The sequence below is a fragment of the Apteryx mantelli genome, chromosome Z, assembly GCF_036417845.1.
Source record: "Apteryx mantelli isolate bAptMan1 chromosome Z, bAptMan1.hap1, whole genome shotgun sequence".
NCBI lineage: Eukaryota > Metazoa > Chordata > Aves > Apterygiformes > Apterygidae > Apteryx > Apteryx mantelli.
In genome coordinates this window covers 56,648,353-56,667,872 of record NC_090020.1, presented here as the reverse complement: position 1 = coordinate 56,667,872, position 19,520 = coordinate 56,648,353, and the positions used below count along the sequence as shown (strand labels likewise).

Sequence of the window (19,520 nt, the reverse complement as noted above, 5' to 3'; positions counted from 1 at the left end):
TGCATCTATTGTAAAGGAAGAGGAATCCTTTTACAAGTTTTGTCTGCACATGTAGAAAGTCTTCAGAAATTGTACTGCAGAAAAGATGAAATGTCTTTTACATAGAGACTACATCCAGAATATGTATTAAAATTTTTAAGGAAGGTGGTTGTCTGTACCAGAGTTTTCTGAATGTATCGATTTTGTAAAAAATCCTAATACGTACGCTGGAAATACCAGCTTTTTTGCCACTTTCAGAAAATGTTATCATTTTACTTTACTTTACGTGTATCCCTGGATACAGCCAAACTCTGGATAAATACCAGATGTGGTCCCGGAAATGTAAACAAAGATGTTCTTGTAAGTGACTCTCAGACTAAAACTCATAGTAGAAAGTCACTCTCTTAAGAAGGGCCACTTGATAATTATTCTGATAATAGCACTTTAAAAATGCTTGTTGGCTGTTCCTTCTTTTTGAATATGCAGTTTTTCAGGCTATCATTTTTCAGTAGGATTTTTTTGTTCGGTTATTTTTTGCACATTTTAGATCTCTCTGAATCTTTGAAATGATTGAATTCCTTCCTGCTAATGCAGGGAATACGGCTAGTCTTCTTCCATCTCCCTCTTTTTGGCAGAGTGTAGATGATAAATTTGATCAATAGCATACATAATACCTGTAACTGTCTTTGAAGATACTTGTGAATTATTTCCTGGCACAAGTCAGGATGTGTTCAGAGTGTCTGCAACATATTTCCTGTAGCCTTTGGGAAAATGGAGCCAAAGTTATCTATCTTGTGCTGCTGAATAATTCACATTTAAAAAAAAAAAGTTCAGTGAATCATACTAGGACTTGTCTGACCAGTCCTGTATTATTACACTTGCTTAAATGAGGAAAATTCAATTTCAAAAATCATATAGAAATTTCTCTTCATTAATGGTTAGAGCTGAAATTCCTGAGGAGGAAAAATGTGATTGGAAGTTTGCTCCTGATCAGGAACAATTTCATCTTCCAGTAGTCCATTCCTGCTTTCGTATTGCCTCTGCTGCACTTCATTACTCTTTTTTTTAACCCAGCATTAGATTACAGAGTGCATGAGAAGCATTAATTTTTATTTTTTTAACTAAAATCTTGGATTTTTCATGTAGTCCCTAGTCAAGCAAGAGTTCCATAGATTCAACAGGAGCTTTTTGGCATTAGCAAAGGAATTTTCACATATTTGATGTAATTACTATGTCAAAATAACATCAAAGAATATGCATATATATATATATGTTTATGTATATATTATATGTGTGTGTGTGTATGTGTGTATGTATGTATGTATGTATGTATACACACACACACACACAGACCAGCATCCTTCTTTTATAAGTTTTTATTGTAGGATTTTCTCTAAAACTAATTTTTCCTTTCTGAGAAGTGGTGAGTGAAATGATCCTTGGGTAACTCATGCATTTGCTACTCAGTTTCATAGTGAGTTGCCAGAGTTGTTTTTAGCTGAATATTAAATGTTATGAGCAAAATTGTACAGTCTTTTGGAAAAGTCTTTAGAATAAACAGCACAAGGTAAATCCTCTGGTGAAACTAGATAGTGCTAATGGAGTTGTAACGGTGAGTGAAATTTTGCCTTAGTGCAGGTACTCCTTTTTGTGCTTGCAGGAGGTGAAGTTAGCATAAGTTCTCACGGAATTTCTTTGACTAATCACCTGCACAACAATTAATGTTAGTTGATTTCACAGCTTGGGTCAGAAGGACAATAATGGCAAATTTATCATAGTTTGAAAATGACTTAATAGTGGCCAAAGATGATGATGTTTGTTTTTGTTGTATGTTGGTGCTGGATGTGGGAGTCCAGCATTCCCAAGTTAGAAGCACTGCTGAGCACTGCAGTGCACATAATGGATAGCAGTTTAGCACAAGCCTGAGTGTTAAGTTATCAGGATTATCAGATAACCCAGGGGTATCAGATATATTCTTTACCCTGAAAAACTAGCTGTTTATACATAACATGAACTAAGAACATTATGAAAATCAATGAAAATGAAATATTTCTACATCTCCAAATATCACTCAAGCATTTATTTGTTCTTGGTTTATTGGAATTGTTTGGCTTCATGGGTACATGGGTTTTTGCAGCTTATTCTGGCCACATTCAGAACCTATCAGATGTGATCTAATTCTGAATCAGAAGCCATATAGCCATGTTAGTATGGCATGGACTTTATGCTAACAGGGTATAGTCAAAAGTCTGTCTTTTTCATTCTCCCCCATTTTTTAGTACTGCACCAGGCTTACCACAGCTACACAACTATTTTTAGCTATAGTTGGTTGAAAACTTTTGCTCTCAAGTATTTTCCAGCAAAAATGGCTTTTTTTGAAAAACAAATGTTTCTAAAAACAAATTAATATTTTTTCCAAAACAATGTTACTTTTTTCCAAGAAAAAAAACTGGAAATGGAAAAAAATATATTTTTAAAAGAAAAATGAAACAGTTTCTTTTTTTTAAAAAAATATATGTATTTGTATATATGGTTAGAAACAACTCATTCTTTGTATGGGTTATATGTTCTTTTCCAGCTCCAAATAATAAAATGGTTAAATCTTTACAGGTATATAGTAGCTTGTGCTCACATAAGTCTTCTCCATTGATAAGCTTATTCTGGAGTACTTCTGCTCCATCAGGCTTCCTTTTCTGCTATGCTCTTCTTTCTATTTCAGCTGCTGTGCACATGTCACTGTGCAGAGTTGAGAAAATTGTGAGGATCAAAGGCTCCCCAAGGCTTGATCCGGGAGTATGGGAAGAAATTATTTATCAATTTATTGTTTAGTATTTAATTTTTGAAATGCTTTCAAGTGCATGACAATGCACTCCTTATTTTAAGGTTGCATCTGAAAGGGGGATTTATACTGATGTCACCCCACCTGCAACAGTGGCGTTTTTACAGCCTTACGTTGGTATAACTGAGAATGAGGTTTGTCTCTCAACTGCGTTGGACTTTCCAAAGCAACCCTGTTTATTAACCCCAATGGCTAAATTTCAAATGGATCAATTTTTTTTTAAAGCTTTTTTTTCCACAAGTCAAGAGATGATTCCAAGAGTACTCCACTAAGACTGCAATTATAGAATCCATTATGTCTTTCTGAATAAAATTTACATCCAGACCTACTTGCAAAAATCCACATGCCATTTATGTCAATATATGTGTGTATAATCACTCTAATTGTATATATTCTAAAACATATATTTTCATTTAAGATGTTATGAAGATAATTGTAGTAACTCTAGTCATTTTGCACAAGGCCAAGGTTTATTTGCCACGTATTGGGCTATTTCTGCAAAATTTTGGTCATATTTCAGTGAAGAAAACTAAAGGCTAAAAATAGACTTGCTGTGACAGAATAAATGTATGTTGTCACATGATTAATAGCTCTAAATATCTCCACAAAAGGGACAACAGGGACTGCAGCCAAATTAGTGCATTTGATCAACTGTGATTTTGAGTGCTGGCTGAACAACCGGTGGGCTTGTGCAGAAGTTAAATTAAAAGTGTGCTTATGAGGTACTATAAAGACACTTGTAAAATTGTGGTGGATAAAATATCAGAATAGCTTTGTGATAAGTGACAGCATATATACATAAACTACTGCAGATTTCAGTAAAAAGAGCATTGTGGACTAGATCAGGTGGAATAATCAGAATAACTTCAGTTGTCTGAATGGAATTATTCAGAACAAAGCCAGTTTGCATAGAGAGGATCCTCCTGAAAAATTCATTTCTTCCTCTGTCTCTGTCTCTTTCTCTTGAACAGTATATGGAAATAAATCTGCCATATAGTCACATAAATGTATTACCATATATAAGCACAAACTGTCTATCTCTCTGTCTTAGGATTGGAACATGAGAATATTTTCTGGTTTTATTTTTGCCACATAAAATTTCCCCTTTGAGACAAATGACGTTGTTTAAGAAAGTAACATTTAGCTCATGCCTACTAAGTAAAACAATCTTTATTAATACTACACTAGTATGATGTCAATCTAAATTTTTTTAGAACTACCACAAAAGCATTAATAAGTCTATCATAAGTTTGTTCCTAAAGCCAAAATAGGTTTCTTTCGTGACAGTTACCAGGGAAAGGGACAAGGGAATAAATGTTCATTGTGGGACGTTTCATGTCTGAGCAACTGCAGCAACAGTCTAATGGTGGACAACATCTGCTTCAACATTGTCTGTACCTCTGTAGTATTTTGACATGTGCACCAACTTTCTGTGTCAACAAGTCATTTTTAGGCCTGCTGTGTAGGGCCACTCTCTTCCCACTTTAGTGAGGACAGAGTTTGTTGCTCCTTGTTCCAGTTGTGTAATAGAGGTGTTTGGGGGCTTCCCTTGTGTAGCACAGAAGGCCATTGGGCATAAATGTAATGGAAAGATGGTGGTGAGAGTGGGCTAGGAACGGGCAAGGCCAGTTGATTTCCCACTGTTTCCTCCTCAACCACGAAAGACTACACATGATATCAAGGCTGAAGTAGCTTTGGTGAGCAGTTGCTTTCATTCCCAGACAGCACTTCTGTCACCTGACCTGCTGAATTGGCCTGTGCAGTTGGCCTTTTCTATATATATCCAGACAAACCAGCTAATCCAGATATCATGTGACTGCACAGTCTGACTTTTTGCTTTGTTTAGAGTTTCAGCTGGAGAAAAGGATTTAATATTTACCAGTTGCTTGGTTTTGGGTGGTTTATCCCTGCAGAGTTTTCGAATTGTCTTCTCCGTGGGCAGTAAGTAAAATGTTGTCATTGGAAGGCTACTTGTGGCAGGGCTGCTATGGTAGGGTTTACTGAGGAGGAAACACTGCTGGTTAGAGCTTTTGTTGATGACATCTTTGACTAGAAAGGAAATAGGAAGATAATAGTGTCCTTAGAATGTACTATGGCAAATATTCACTTATTATCTAGCGAACTAGATCCTGCACTTGCTGGGGCTTAGACTTGACACTGTAGAAATGCCATTTTTAACAACTTGAAATTTTACTCAATCTGTTTTATCTTAACAAGCCTACCACTGGCATGGTGTGCATGGGGGAGAAGGCAGGAAGCAATGAGGCTGGAGGAAACCCCAGAGATGGTCAGAAGGCTTCAGGAAGCTCTTTTAAAATAGAATGGTTGCTTTATTTCTGATATGGTTCTTGCACCATCATGTCTATTACTTTAAAATTTGGCAGAGAAGTTTGAACATGACCATGCAGGCCAGGGCCCTGTACAAAACAGATGTCCACATAAGTGACATCCACTTGACACAGGTGTTTCTGGTCATAGCCAACAATTCTGGCAAGCTGGAGCTTGTGGGAATGATGCAGTGGTAAAAAGGCTGCAGTTAAAGAACTTTCCAACCACTGATACTCAGCTTTTAAACAGGGCTGTATCCTGCATGGTAATACAGACACCCAAATATGGTAAAGCATGCTGGTTAAGTGAGTTTGAATTGGCAAGACTGGCCACCCACCTTGAACCACTTTCAACTACTTTCAACTTCTTCCCAGCCAGCTGTGCTTTTCAAATATTGTCTTCCAAAAATTTAGAGCAGTTGTGTGTTTTATGCAAGGTCAATCTCCTTTCCTCTCCTCTCCTCTCCTCTCCTCTCCTCTCCTCTCCTCTCCTCTCCTCTCCTCTCCTCTCCTCTCCTCTCCTCTCCTCTCCTCTCCTCTCCTCTCCTCTCCTCTCCTTTCCTCTCCTTTCCTTTCCTTTCCTTTCCTTTCAACTGCTGATGAGATTTAATAATGCAAACTTCTCTTCTTCTCTTTCAACTGTCAGAGGGAGAAGACAACATGAATTTTGATTAAATTTAGAAGGTTAAAGAAAAAGCTATTGAAACTTGCACTGCATCCTTAAATGTTCTAAAGGTAGCCAAAGTTAACAAAACTTTTAGAAGTATATATTCAGCTGGGGAATATTTTTAAATGAACTAAATCAAACCTTTTGTTTATTTAGACTGAACAGTAATCAAGAACTGGATTTTACTAGACCCCCATCATACATAGTGGTCATGTTAATGTGAGGTAGAAAGATTAAAATAATCAAAAATTTAATTATTTCTGGACATTTGTTTGTTATCTTTTACCTTGGTGTGTATAGTAGTAGCCATGTTTCTTTAACACCTTAGACCAGATCCGTGGCACTATTCCCACCTTTTCCTAACAGGGGGGATGGGGTATGCCTGAAGCACTGTTGCACTTTGACGGTGCTTAGGTAGGTTAATGATGTTACAAGATGGCACAAGTTAGAAGAATTGCAAGTACTGAAGGCTGACACTTGGAATTTTCCTTCAGCAGGAAATGTCTGTATTTCAAAATCTTATTTCTTTTGAACTGAGAGGAAAAGAACAATTAAAAAAAACCTTCCCTATGAAACAAAATGGCCCAAAAGATGTTATCAGAATGTTTTAGTTCTATAAACTGAAGCATTCTGTTCCAATTTAAATGTAGTTTAGACATTTTTATGGAAAAAAATATTCTAAATGTAAAGTTTTTTGAAACAAAAAATTTGAAATAGTTTTTTCTATGAGGGTCATTTTGTCAGATTGCTTCTTCACTTCTTAAGTATGCTTTTAAAACAAAATATTAGTTGAGGCTGACATATTCCCCTGGAATATTGTTAGAGTTTTGTTCAGCTGGAAGAGTTTCAGCAAGCTGTAGTCATAAAACTGCTTGAATTAGTCCACACTGCCAAGCTTGTCCCTGGCACAGCTGAAGTTCAGGAGAGTTGAAAAGTGACATAAAGCTGCTTAAGTCTTTTCTCATGCAAGATCCTGAGTCTAGATATGATGGTTCACTGAACTTTTATACAGTTTAAATAATTCATTTTGAACCTTTTTTGGTTTGAGGACTCCTAAATATTTTTCAGATGAAGTGGAGACACCTGTTGAGTGAATTTAATTCTGCTGATAGTATGCTCGCTCTTGATAGTTCACATCTGTGATCCTGTCAGAAGGGTCTGACAAATATGCAGGGATTTTGAGACAACAGATTAAAGCCCTTAGTTTACACGATGAAGAGAGTCTTAGTCAGACACAATGTGCATGGTTAGAAAACTATTCTGTTGATTTGCCATTTGGATCAAAGTAGCTTCAATCCACAGCATAGTGTTGCACTCAGAGAAATACTGTGATCCATGTTATATGTCAGGTTGGACTAGAGGTTTGTTCTGAATCTGTGAATATACAAAATGTAGTATATACTGATTTATGCATCTGTATCCATCTGTCCTCTTTGTTGTTAGCGTGCTTTTCAGAGCATACTTTTAAAATTTTGGCCTGCATTGCCTTTCTCAGAATAATGGTTTAGAAAGATTAAAAGGCCTGATCAATAGCTGGTATGAGGTCTGAGACATCTGGCTTGAGCTGTAATGTAATGGCTTACTTAAGCTGATGAGCTGTTCTTCCATGCCTAACTGATGAACTAAACCGTTGTGCCAACTGCGAGCTATTACAGTTTTACTTGTCCCATGCTCCTTGTCTCATACACATCAGACTTTGGTCTCAGAGCATGTGATCAATGGGAGGTGACATTTAAGGCTGTTACTGTGGAGTATAACTGTTTTATGGTATGTGAGGTGGAGTCTTTTACAGCAGATGATGATCATGGTACTGTACAGACCGACTGTAGCACAGAGGAGTCATGAACCAAAATGCATATCAGGAGTGCAGACACTCAGTGTGACTGTGATTTTGTTTTTAGTGATTTCCCATTTTCACCTCATGTGAAATTTTTAGCCAAAGTCACTGGGCTAGAGTCCTGAATGATCAGTCAACCACGAGTATTGTAAAGAACAAGAAAGTACAGTCCTGAAATGATGGTGAAGGTTGGTTGTTTTGAAATAATGCGTGTGAGATGTTTTTTCTTCAATCTATGGTTATGTTAGTTTAACTACAAAGGCATGTGGGACAGTTAGATATCAGTGGGCTGAGATCTAGGGTAGATTCTTGTTAAAGATTTTGAACCAAATTAATCATGGATATAAACATGAAGTACATGAAGGGATGTTTAAAAGAAATAGGGAGTTTCATTTGTGGAGGGATGGGCAAAGGGGGCTGCAGCCCTCTTCTTTTCTGCAGTGGCACTACAGATCAGGGTTCATGCCCTGGATCATGTAACAGAGGAGAAGCCATTTCACTGCATGGCCCTTGTGTAGTGGAGTGCATTCAATCCTGATATTGTGAAATATGTGCTGAATAGGCACTCAATGCATCTAAAAATAAATGCAAAATACATATCTGAGGGGAACAAATGAAGTCATTTAACATGACTGTAGTTAACAAGCATACACAAGAAAAAAACAGGTTTTCCCCATTTTTTACCTTAAACTAACTTGTTTATTGCTTTTCCTTCTGAGCCACGTGTTTTTGATTCTTGTTGCAATTAAGCTGTGACATAAGCTCTTTTCACAGTCACTGAATGTCAAGTTTACAGAAACTTGATACAGACCCATACACATGCAATATTTTAATGATATTTTATTCATACTATGAACTAAATTCACCCTAATATAATTCTGTTGAAGCCAAAATCAAAATTTTCTGGTCATCATGCACAGGAAGAAATTTGAATAATACAAACTATTTTGTTTTTTCATGCTAATGTGTCATGTGGTAATGTGTTCTTGATAGTGTAACATTATGCAGTTTGTGACGGTGTCACACTGTGGAATGAAACTCACACTTTCAAGACACAAACAGTCCAAAATAGTGCTTTTTAAATTCTCTCCTCTCCTCTCCTCTCCTCCTCTCCTCCTTCTCTTCAAAATACAGACCTTGATTCAAAATCCATGGAACATTTTGTGAATCTTTCAGTGTAATTCATGAGTTTATCTGACCTCCAGTCCATTTACAAAAGACTGAACAATATTATTTCTCACAAACAAGTGGCCAAGTTGTTCTCACAAACACTGGGCAAATTGCAGGATTCTACAGGTGGAATTCTGTTATCTGCAGGAATTCAACTTAGATGTTAGCTGTCCCATTATGAATAAGACTTTGCAAAAGTGTGCTAAATCTGTAAGTCTTGTGATATCACTCATTCTTTTGAAAGTTTAGAAAGCATCAGAATCTGTTTTTCATTTAGTTCTCTGTTCATTCTTCTTCAGCTGCTTATCTGAAGGCTTTTGGTACAGAAAATGCTTTCTACTGCCAGACCCCCAGAAAATGATCTTAGAAAAGGCTTTCAGGGTTCTTTGTAAAATATTAAAAATCTTTTCTAGAAAGGTAAATTAAAACTTCTATGCATATTAAATGGATTAAGGAACGCTAGGCTGCATATACAACTCATCCACCTATCTATTCCATCTCTGTATCCACTGCATACCTCTTCACTTTCCTCAATGAAAGGCTTTACTGATAAATCTGCTCTAGGACTTGTTTGGATTGGCAGTCTGAACTGCCAACCCTTGTTTTCACAACTTTTTAGCTACTTCTTTTTAATTTCTTTTTCTAGAAATTATAGTAAGAAATCCTCTCTTTTAACAAGTGCTCCTTTTTGGCTTGTTTGTCACAGTAGTGTGTTAACTATTTATAAAAATACTTAAGAGCCAAATTCCTTTCCCTTAAAATCCTCACTTTGCCTCCTATGAAAAAGTTCATATCTGTATGGCTTTCCCTGCACAGGGCACTTCAGCTGAAATGGACATGAACATAAAAATCGGCAACGCATGTCAGCTCTACCTCGCCAGTTTAAAACTATTACAGATGTTTGTGTGTCTGCCCTGAGGGTCTAACAAACCAGTTTAATAGATAAGACTTTTCCCTCCTAAATTCTTATTTTATGATAGAATTCAGGTTTTCATCCCCGTGTCTTGCTTATTCTTAGAGAACAAGGTTATATGAGCTGTATTATTAGATAGATTATTGGCCATCTCTAGGTTTTAGAGAATTTATCATAGTTAATAATGCTGAACATTGGCAACTTGGCTTGCTAACACTGAATAATCGAAGCTCTAGAGAGGAGAAATTTTTATTAGGAAGAATTGAGCAGGATTCAGTGTATTACTCTTTTCTTAAAAGCTGGTTATTTTGCTCTTGAAACAAGCAAACAAAACAGAAATGCTTAGTATTTAGTGAAAGAGACTCCTGAAAGTTTAATATTGGAATATCATACCTTTAGCTCAGGTTCTTTTATGTGGATCTTTGTGACATGCAAGATCTTGAAAAAGCTAACAAAGTAAAAGCAAGGTCTGATAGAGATCTTTGCATATGTAAGAATTTGCCTATGTCTTCTAGGTGAATTTGGAACAGATGTTATTCATTAAATTTATTACCTACCATAAATGATTTAGCATGAGCTAGTAATTTGAGGGATTCCCAGGTGTGCAGTGCTACAAAAATAGTACACTGGTCAGAACTTGTTAGTCATGGTACTCTCCTACAAAGTACAGTCTATCCAGTTCCACCCAGGTTTTCAAAAAATTTTATGTATAGTTGTGTGCAAAAGGATGCTATATACTTTGTGCAGACAATCATGGAAGTCATAATTAATGCTTATTCTATTTAGTCTATATACCAAGTCATTTATGCGTATTCCTACCAAGTCGAATTTGCCATTTGCTCATTCATGTATCTAATTCCGTTGTATTTTTTGCATTCACAGTTTTGAAAAGACAGTGTACAAACCTGTGTTGATTAGCGCTTCCATTTTTGTGAAAATATGACCCCTAAATATATAGACCAGAATTGCTGTTCGCTATAATTTGTGGATTCTGAAAGTGACTTTATTGCTCAGTTGTAGACGTGTGTCTCCATGTCAGATTGCAAATCTTGGACAAATAGCTAAATTCTTGCTTTTCTGCATGAACAAAATTTGAAAGGTAAAGTAGATCTGGGAAAACTCAAATGAACAGCTGCAGAAGCTGTATTTTTCCTGTGGCAGCATGCAGGCTCTGTAAATATTTCAAAGCTACTGGAGGAAGGAACAGGGTGAAATTCTTTCTCTACAAGCACTGAATAAAACAACTCTAAACAAGTCCATGTCAGGGAGAGAGGAGGAATTTCAATTCTGTAGTTATCTAATAGAGCTGTCATAATTCAAGACGAAGTAAACACCAGACTGCATTGGGACAATAGAGAATAGCTGAGGCAGAAATGAGATATAAAGCAACCTTTTTTTCATTGCTCTGGGAACACTGAGCTTAGTTCTGCACCTCTGACTTGTACAAAGCATCAAAACTACTGTTTCTGATTATTTTAGTGGAAATATACAACACTGAAGATGATTTATTCTCTGTAGAGCTGGTATGGATCTTAATGTTTCCGAGGCTGTTTGATAATTAAATCAAAGCCTCAGATTCAGGGCATCCTTATTGCATGTTCTTTGTAAAACAGACCTGAAGTCACCATTTACCCTTCAGCTGGAAGTTTGTCAAATTGAAGACTCAGTAAATACTTCGTAAGTTTAACTGTAAACACAGGGTGAGATATTAGAACATTAATTTTCAATAGAGTTGTAAAGACCTTTTCCAGTCAATTTGCGATCAATTTGTGTACACAGAAAGACCTCAGAAGAATCACAAGCCTCTCACAAGGTTATGCATCATTTTAATATGATTTAATACATTCTTTTCCAGAATGATCACCTGATTACTCTATCTTTGAGGGCTCAGTAGTCCTACAGGTTAAATGATGCTCATATTTATCAGAATTACTTCAAACTAATGAAATATTTTACCTGTCATATGTTCATTTTTTTACGTATTGTAAATACTTTTAATGAGGAAAATTTATTTATACATTGTACTCCGTCATCTAGTGTGTATGATAGAATACCTGAAAGTATTTGGTGGGGAGCAACTGTTGCTGACAATGCTCTAAGAGAGAGGTCGTCCATGTTGGTTCAGATTTTCTACTGGTAGATGCAGACAGAGCTCCATTGGCTACATCAGTTTATACCAGCTGAGCATAAATTTGTTTTGGACAAAACAGTCATAAACATATACTCACAAGCAAGATACATTTATGGAATAAGGTTTCAGGACAAAGCTTCCAGCTTCAAGTCAGTAGGTTGCGCCTTGTATCAATGAAAGCCTGAAATTTGGCTTTTTTTCTTAGTCAGTTAAAACTTTTTTTTTGGAAGGTAGCATACATTATATAGAACAGAGAGTTTGCAGTAATGTTTATGCTGAGAAGGAGTGCTTAAAAAGTGTCTGTGGAATTTGGGATCATAAATGTCACAGGAATTCATGAGGGCTTTGCAACTAAAACCTTGTCTACTTAAAACTTTCTCCCTCCTTTTTATCTGTTTGACTACCTAGAAAAAAAATGAGAGGTTTACAGTATATGGGTGTGTGTGAATAATTCGAAGTGAGTGTTAAGCAGAGAAAAATAACTGGGCTTTGTTTGTATTACTGTCTGGACGATGGTTCATTTTTGTATCCAGGATACTTTTCTTACTTGCTTCATCATTTAGAATGCCAAATTGCAACACCTCTAGAAGTTAAACTTTGTTTACTGACCTAGGGTCCAAGAATAAAGAACCAAGCAGTTGATGGAGTTTTGATAGTGTTACTTGTTATTGAATTAGGCTATATTGAGGATAAATGGAGCTGCAGAGCCATGTTCTGTACATCCTATTTTGTTTTAAACTCTTTTGTCTAAGCTCAATTTTTAGTAAAGGTTAGCTAGTGCCACAGATCCATAGAAGCAGTTGCTGCACGTTGGAATCACAGTGTTTGCTCTAAGAATGGTTTTTATCTTGTGCATTTCTTATCTCTGCTGAATAGTATAGGATAAGCTAGCTCAGGTCTGGTTTTGGGACTAAACACACATATGGCAATCGACAGTATTACATAATCAATGTTTTTAATATACACAAATGCTTCCACTGGAAAGTCAAGTACTGGAGCAGCCTTTAACATAGTGTCAGTAGAAAAACATTGTTTCGTTTGATATATTTCATTTTGAATTTTTTGTTGTTGTTTTTTGTTCCAGTAGATGGTTTGTACTACATATGTCTACTATAATGCGCGACCATCTCTGTCACTTAGTGATTATGAAAAGCTTTTTTTTTTCTTGCAGATCATCCAGTGAATGAGTTTTTGGATCTGCTTAATCGCCACATGCTTCCTCATGCAATAGATGAACCCCACATTGATGCAGAATCACCTCAGACTGAACCCTGTACTTCAGACCCTGTGCAGGATTCATCTGAATATATTGGATCCTATATATTGGATCCTTTCTTTCCAAACTTTATAGAATTTGAAGAGGAGGAAGATTGTGAAAATACTACTGATGTTACAACTCCTCCAGCTTTGCAGTTCATCAATGGAAAACAACAAGTGACAAGTGCACCTAAAAGCACAAAAGCTGAGGAAGCCAGAAGTGACCAAATTGAAAGTGTTGCACATTCCAAGAATGTAACCTTTTCACAAATCAATGAAACAAACACATTTATAATATCTGAAACTGAAGCTTCTGGTACAAGGAAACCAAGCAAAGCTGGAGAAATAACAGGGGCGTTTGAAGTTACACAACCGACAGCAGATGTTGCAATGTTAGAACCTGTATATAGTGGTGAGTCAGAAGCTTCCACAACAGATAAATCAGTAGAAATTACTTCTTCATATGAGCAGTCTCTACAAAAAACTGAAGTGACTGTAACATGGCCCAGAACGGAGGAGAGCTCTACTAAAGACACAAAAAACTTGCTTTTGGTTACTAGTGAATCTTCTGGAGATGGCTCCACTGAATCTGATTTGTCTAGTTCTGTATTCTCAGAAATTGTAACAATATCAAGAAAGGAAGATGATGAAAAAAATTCAGGTGTAACTTCTGCTCCTAATGCAGTTACAGTGGAAAGTTCTGCTATAACTGCTCCTCTAGATGCAGTTTTTGATACTGCTACTGTAGGCATAGGTATGAAAGACCTTATTCCAGAAGAGGGTACCTCTGCTCCAGGAGATCATTATAAATCAACTGTTCAACTTGATACACGGTCCCCAGCTGAAGGCCTTCTGGAAACAAGAAGTCATACAGAAAGGCCTGAGATGAGTGCTTCTTCATTTATAGTTACTGAAGGCTCTGGAGATGTAGAAGAAGATATCACTATAACTTCAGCAATGACAAAGGAAACAGCAGTAACTGAAAAACTTTCTGTGCAAGATAGTTCTTTGGGCTCTGGCACACTATTGCCAACCAAAAATTCTGTAACAGATTTGGGAATCATCTCTTCTTTGGCTAGAGGAACAAGCAGTCTTTATTCTGCTTTTGATCAAAGTTCTGGAGTAACTGTTCCCCCCAAATCTAGGCCTATTACGGAAAAAGTAGTTGCGAGCTCTATAGTAACTAAAAATAAAACTGAAGATGAAAAAGAAATGCAGACCACTGTTTATTCGGCTAAGGAAAATTCAACTTCTGCTGCAGAGGGAAAATCAGAGTTGAATGAACTTGAAAGCACTACTAATGAAGTCAGAACTGTAAGTCAGGAACCCACTACTCTCAGAGAAACAGTACCAGTGACAAATACTGTACATTCTGAAATTAAAAATGTTACCACCATTCCTCTCTTGAAAGAGAAGAGGCTTTTCATAAATGAAGGATCAGCAGAAGAACCAGCAGACATATTTTCAGGGGGTCCCACAAGAAAAGTGGTAAGTACTGACTCCCCATTTATTGATCCAGGTTCTGGAGATATAGATATTATTATTGAGTCTGCTACTTTGACCTCAGTTCCATCAAGGTCTGTGACTGAAACACAAACAGAAAAGCAGGAAGGAAAAGTTTACAGCATAGATGCTTCATTGAAGAACACAACTGTAGAATATGAAGAACATACAAGAAGTGATAAATTAGCAATATCAGCTTTAAGTACTGGGTCAGATGACTTGATGAAGGAAGCTGGAGTAGTAAGTCAGATGTCACAGAATATTTTTAGTACAGGAAATCCAGGAGAACAAAAGCAGGAAACAGAAGCAACTTATGCAGTTCCTTCTCAAGTAAAATCTAGTCCTGGTTCTAGAAAGGAGGTGACGTCTCATGTTACACCAGGAGTTAAAACTAAATATTTACAAATAGGTGAGGTCACATCATCTCCAGAATCAGTGGTTAAAAACACCCCTCCTGACATCATGGTGACACATGGTATTGGCAGCATAAAAGCAGCAGCTGAATCTACAGAAAGCAAAAATGAAAAAGATGGTTCTTCAACTGTCGCTTTAGACAAAATTCTCCTAATTGAGCTTGGTTCTGGAGAAGAATTTAAAGGTGACAGCAGCACCACAAAACTAATATCTAATGGACCTACTGAAAAAATACTTGTAACTCATTTCCCATTTACTGATCAGGGATCAGGAGAAGCAGAGACTGTCACTGAATCATTTACAAAAACAACATTTTCACCAGCTAGGAGACCAGAAGTACAAGAGAATTACGACAAAGAAGTTGTTAGCATGCCGTCTGCAGATTATGCCTTCATTACTGAACCTGATGAGCTAGTCACAAGTACTGAACATGAAGTAACCACAATGAGAATTGTAACTGACATAAAAATGGAGGAGAAAACAGTTGATGAAGTGACAACAAGAGCTTTTACTACACAGCTCCTTTTAGAGGAAGATACACGTTCTGGGGAGAATAGACCAATCTCACCAAAAGCTACAGAATCTTCTGAAGAAACAACAAAAGACCCATTCTTTAAAAGTACACAGTCTAAACTTGAACATCTAGAATTTTTAAATGTTCCCACAGTAAGGCCATATTCAGGAGAAAAGAAATTAGAAACTGAATCTGTTAAAAAAAAATCTTTGCCATTTAATGATGATAGAGTAACTGAGTCTGTAAAGTTTGAAAGCAAATACATAAGCTCTTCAGTTACAGATACAGAAGGAGAAAATGAGCTGGGACAAAAAGTTTTCCCTACTGAAGATATTCCTAGATTGCTCCTGACACCTAAAGAAGACAAGCTAACAAATAATGAGATCACTGGTGACCTATTATTGTCAGGAGGAGGATCAGGAGATGACCTTACTGTTATTACTTCTATAGTCCCATTGGCTGTCAAAGATATCACAAGTACTTTAAGTCCCAAAACATTTCATCCTGCAAATGAGGGATCCAAACTTTCAACTGACAAGACACAAGACTTTGAAAGAAGAAGCACTGAATCAAATATTGAAGTTGATAAAGAAGTTACAAGTGTTGTAAAAGAGTTGGTTTCAGAAACAACAGACTCAATGCTCAGCAGTTCCCCAGCTTTAACAGAAGAGCATTCCAAGAGCTTCGGCTCTGAAGAGGTAAAAGAAATCAAACAATATTTTGTTGTGATTGAAGAACCTCATACTAAAGAAACTAACTACAGGAAAGGAGAAAATGAAACGTACAGGACAACAACTACTTCCAGAGCTGTTTCTCAAGAGGAAACTTCACATTTGCCGATTAGAGATGGTGTAACTCCTGCTTCTGTATTAATCAGTGGAACTCCTAGTCTTGAAATAGAAGAATCACTCATAACATCAACAACAAAAATGCCAAGCAGAGTATTACCTGAAAGCTCTGGAGAAGGATCTGGCTGGGTTGATGTTTCGGATTCATTTTCCTCTGATACATTTACCCATTTGTCAACTCCCCCTATGGCAAAAGTAGAACTAAATCCTTCATCTAGTGTTCCTGGGGAAGTTTATTCTGAAGTTATGGCAACAGAGGCATCAATAGATGGATCACAGACTGCGATCACAGGATTATCACCCCTCATTACAGAAGAAAAAGAGATTGTGACAAATCCAACTGCTGCTCAGTCAAGGACAACTACATCAGAAGAACTAACAAGTGATAATGGGATATATGAGAAGAATATTCCAGTGTTTGGTGATAAAAGAAATGTTGTACTGAATGTTTCAGTTTATGGTGATATTACACTAATTGAAGAACGACTTGAATTCACAACAGTAAAAACAACAATTATAGACATGGATCACTCCACATCAATGCCTGAAGATATAATAAGTGTGCAGACAGTGGCAAATCCTGCCATACAATCAACATATAGCAGTGATGATAGCATGAAAGTTGAAATGGAGAAATATTATTCAACAACTAATTTTTCCTTAAACAAAGAGAAGTCACTTGGATCTGGTGATGGTCTTTCCTTGACTACTTCCAGTCAGCCAATAAATAGTGAATCAGTAACAGCTGAGCACAGACTAAAATCAAATGACAAGGATTTGGGTTCAGGGGATGCCATGGAGGTTACAACAGAAACTTTCCTCACTACCTCTGAACTGGGCATTTTTCTTCCAACAGTACCATCACTGGCAAGTCCTCGTGTGCCTCATGAATCTAAAGAAACTGAATTTGTGACTAAACATGTTACACTGGCAAGCACAACGGAAGACACCTATGAGCTGAATACTTCAGCAAACAACCAAGTAATAGCAGATCGAAGTGAAACCATCTCCATCTCCAGTATTTCTGGAATGGGCCAAGAAGAACTTGATGATGAGAAGCCTGTGATTCCTTCCCTTGGACCAGATTTAACTACTGAGACAGAACAGGCTTTGACAACCAACATGCTTGATGTAAGTATTGTCACCACACAGCGGACATCCCCACACTTAACGGCATCATCTAGCAAAAAAGAAGAAAAGCATCCTACAATTTATATAGACACAAAAAGAACATCAACAGAATCTGAAGAAACAGGTTCAGTGAGATTTTATTCTGTACCTCAAAGTCCTAAATCCTCAGTAACTGTTCAGTTAGTTAATGGAGTATCTGAATATCCAGAAGTCATCATTCCAAGTACTTTGTCATCAAAGGATTTAGATCAGTCCAATCATTCATCAGAACAAACCTTCAAAGAGGTTAATTCTGATATTGCAGCAACATATAAACCACCCACTACAGAGTTTCTTGATAAAACAGAGTTTCTAGACTCTAGACTAGGATTTTCTCCTGAGCCTGAATCAGAAAGCACAACTACTGAAAGTATTTCTCATTTTAGTAGACTTGTAACAGACAAGACAGAGGAGATGATAGAGACTTCTGTAACTGATTTGGTTGTTGAGGAAGAAGCTACTGTTTCTGGAGATTCTCCATCAATACATGTCTTCCCTACTGCTTTTTTGAGTTTTGGAGAAACAGTGAGCACAGATGTTCCGAAAGTTAGCACAATAAAAGTTGAAACTTCTTCAGAGAGAGTGGAAGAGCCCAGTCAAGAAGATGACAACAGTAATGAGAGAGAAATTTCATGGCTTTTTTCCACACCTGTTTTGGGTTTACCTGATAGTGTAGGAGGTAGAGGATTTAAACCTGAACAGGAAGCAGTTACAATGCTAACTTCATCTTCACAACCTCTGCATAGGAGCATGGAAACACAATCAGCTTTCTTTGTGCAAGAGGAGACCACAACAATTTCTTTTAACATTGCAACAAACAATACAGCCCCTGGAAACAATCCTTATCAGAATAAACAGACAACAATAAGCTCTGAGGAGCTAAACACAGTTGAACTTGTAACTTCATCATTTTCCCTTCCTGAAGTCACTAATGGATCAGATTTCCAGATTGGCACCAGTGTGGGTTCAGTTGAAGGCACAGCAGTGCAAATACCAGGTAACTTCCAAATTTGATCAATGTTTCTTTTGATACTTGTGTATGTTTGTCTTGACTCTGATAAGAGGTATGACAATTGAAGCACCACAGAAATACATCAAAACTCATGAGCCTCAAGCTTTGAAATCAGCATGATTGTGTACAAAATTAAGGAGAATGGGGAGACTGGAACCCAAGCTCAGTGACTTCTTGAGTGTTTGCACCATGGAGCTCTGGATCAGACTTAAGGTGACCAGCCAGTTCTAAAAGGCAGGAAGGTAACATTGACTGTGGTAGAAAATTCAGCTGTAATTACTTAACTTTCAAATTTATAATGGAGATAGATATAATTATTTTATCTGATAGGTTTTCTGTGTCAGCATGATGATAGCATGCACATATAGAATTGATTTATAAGTAGGTTTTTTATAACATATTGCTATTGACTTGGAGAGTAGATCTACGGTGCCTTTTAGATAGCATCAGAATTTTCTACAAAAATGAACTACTTTCAATCTACAAGATTATTTTCCAGACGAAGAGAAAACTGAGGCTCCACAAATTCAGCTGTCTGCAATTTAACTGGTTGATGCAGTGTCTGACTCACATAAATTACAGATCTCTTTGTTAGACAGCGTTTGCCACAATATTTTGGTTTATATGACAGTTATTAGGCACCATTTCACAAAATACACAGATGATACAAGTAAGATCAGTTTGAGTAGTGTGGCTTCAATTCATAGTTTATCTAGATATAGCTGAGGAAAGAACTGAACTAGCTTAATATTGTGGGTTTTTTATTATTCAACCTCCAATTATCCAGGTAGCTGTCAATTAGAAAATATTTACTGGGGAAATATCCAGTTCTGAGGAGGACCAGCAGACAATAAACCCACAATGAACATACTTAAGTCCTTAACATATCCCTGCATTTTGAACATTCAGTGAAGCAGTCATAAAACAAGTACCCTGTTT

General features: G+C 36.9%; 1 protein-coding gene across 1 annotated transcript in view; it reads left to right on the top strand.

Annotated features, from left to right (window-relative positions):
* VCAN (versican) overlaps nt 1-19,520 on the top strand; it is a 107,189-nt gene that overhangs the window by 57,846 nt on the left and 29,823 nt on the right. The window contains exon 7 of the mRNA XM_067315162.1: nt 13,035-18,566. Coding sequence (XP_067171263.1) covers nt 13,035-18,566 — 5,532 coding nt within the window. The remainder of the gene's footprint in view (nt 1-13,034; nt 18,567-19,520) is intronic.